Source organism: Arachis ipaensis, chromosome B09 (assembly GCF_000816755.2).
Source record: "Arachis ipaensis cultivar K30076 chromosome B09, Araip1.1, whole genome shotgun sequence".
Taxonomy (NCBI): domain Eukaryota; kingdom Viridiplantae; phylum Streptophyta; class Magnoliopsida; order Fabales; family Fabaceae; genus Arachis; species Arachis ipaensis.
The window spans coordinates 17,555,359-17,556,799 of NC_029793.2; the positions used below are offsets into that span (position 1 = coordinate 17,555,359).

Consider the following 1,441-nt stretch of genomic DNA (forward strand, 5'->3'; position numbering starts at 1 on the left):
CTTCAAGTGTGTTAAAAATAATTCTAACCTTTATGACAAACGGACACAATTCCAACCTTTGTGGCAAACGGACACAAAAAACACCGAAAACTTATAAGCACAATATCAAAAACAATTCTATATTACACCAAATTGTGTTTCAAAATGCACCGAAACTTCCATTAAACGTAACATAAATAGATTCATCGAAAAAACAATTCAAAACTCCAACATTTCATTCAAACCTTCAACCATGAACACGAATTTTTACAAAAAAAAACGAAATTATTCAACTTGTATTCAAAACTATACCAACATTAACTACTAACGAACTACATTAACTAGGTTTGAACCAAACATCATCCACTTGATTCGTTTCAAACAATAATCCAATTCGTCCTAATTCAACTGACAGTGTGAACTTGCATCATTCATTGTCTTCGAAAATGAAATACCTGTTCAACCCTAATTTCACAGCTTGATCTCATAAATTTGATCCAAATCTTCAAATCAGATCAAAGAGCACTAATCATGAACGAAGAAAACACAAAAAAGAGAACGCAAAAAAAGAAGAGAACACAGAAAGCGTTGAGAAAATTTAAAAGAAAAAAAAAACAAAATCCGAGAAAATTTAAAAGAAAAAAAACAAAATCCACATAAAAAAAACAATTATATATAGTTGAGCGTTAAATCAAAAGATTGCTAGAGATGGTAGCGCATGAAGTTGAATTAGGTTATAGGAACTTTGTTGGACTTGGTTAAATGACTATGATTTAAAACTTTATTGTATCATTTAATTCTATCTGTATCAAATAGAAACAAATAACACTGTAACTTTAAATTAATGTTACTTCCATGACTTTTTATTGGAATAATTTCGCACAGAACTCACCATTATGCTCCCCAATCAGCATAAAGACTATCAGGAGGAAAGTGAGGAATGGATGTCAAAAGTTCAATAAACTTTCTTTCAATTATTCACACCATCTAACAAGAAAATGTTAAATGCTCATAGGGCCCTTATGGCAGCAACCTCTTCTGGCGGCAAAATTTTAGGGTATAAATTTAAAAGCCTCATCTACCCTCATTTATTAATAGATAGATAGATACAAAGGATGTAAAGAAATATATCTTTACTGAGTAAGGACAAAAAAAATTGGTCAAGGATACAATCAACCAAACCCAAAATGGGAATATGGAGATACCGAGGTGAACAAATCTCATCCCCCGCCTAAAAAATATCACTTGAAAGGAAGAGTCATGGAAGCCTCCGGTTTATTCTTACAACAACATGGACTCTGGATTTTCAATATAGCCCTTGAATGCTTTTAACCATTCAGCACCAATTGCACCTGAACAAAACAGTGTTTAGTTAGTAAGCCACAATTATGATTACCCTACAAAGAAATAGAGGAGGAGGAGGAGGAGCTTAAGGGTGAAGTTACAAATGAAACTCATCCAA

General features: G+C 32.5%; 1 protein-coding gene across 2 annotated transcripts in view; it reads right to left on the reverse strand.

The window, feature by feature from the left end:
• The window catches only part of LOC107618076 (dihydrolipoyllysine-residue acetyltransferase component 2 of pyruvate dehydrogenase complex, mitochondrial), a 9,170-nt gene continuing 8,649 nt past the window's right edge, over positions 921 to 1,441 (reverse strand). For both annotated transcript variants that reach the window (XM_021112675.1, XM_016320005.2), the window contains exon 19: positions 921 to 1,331. In XM_021112675.1, coding sequence (XP_020968334.1) covers positions 1,261 to 1,331 — 71 coding nt within the window. In that variant the 3' untranslated portion in view covers positions 921 to 1,260. The remainder of the gene's footprint in view (positions 1,332 to 1,441) is intronic.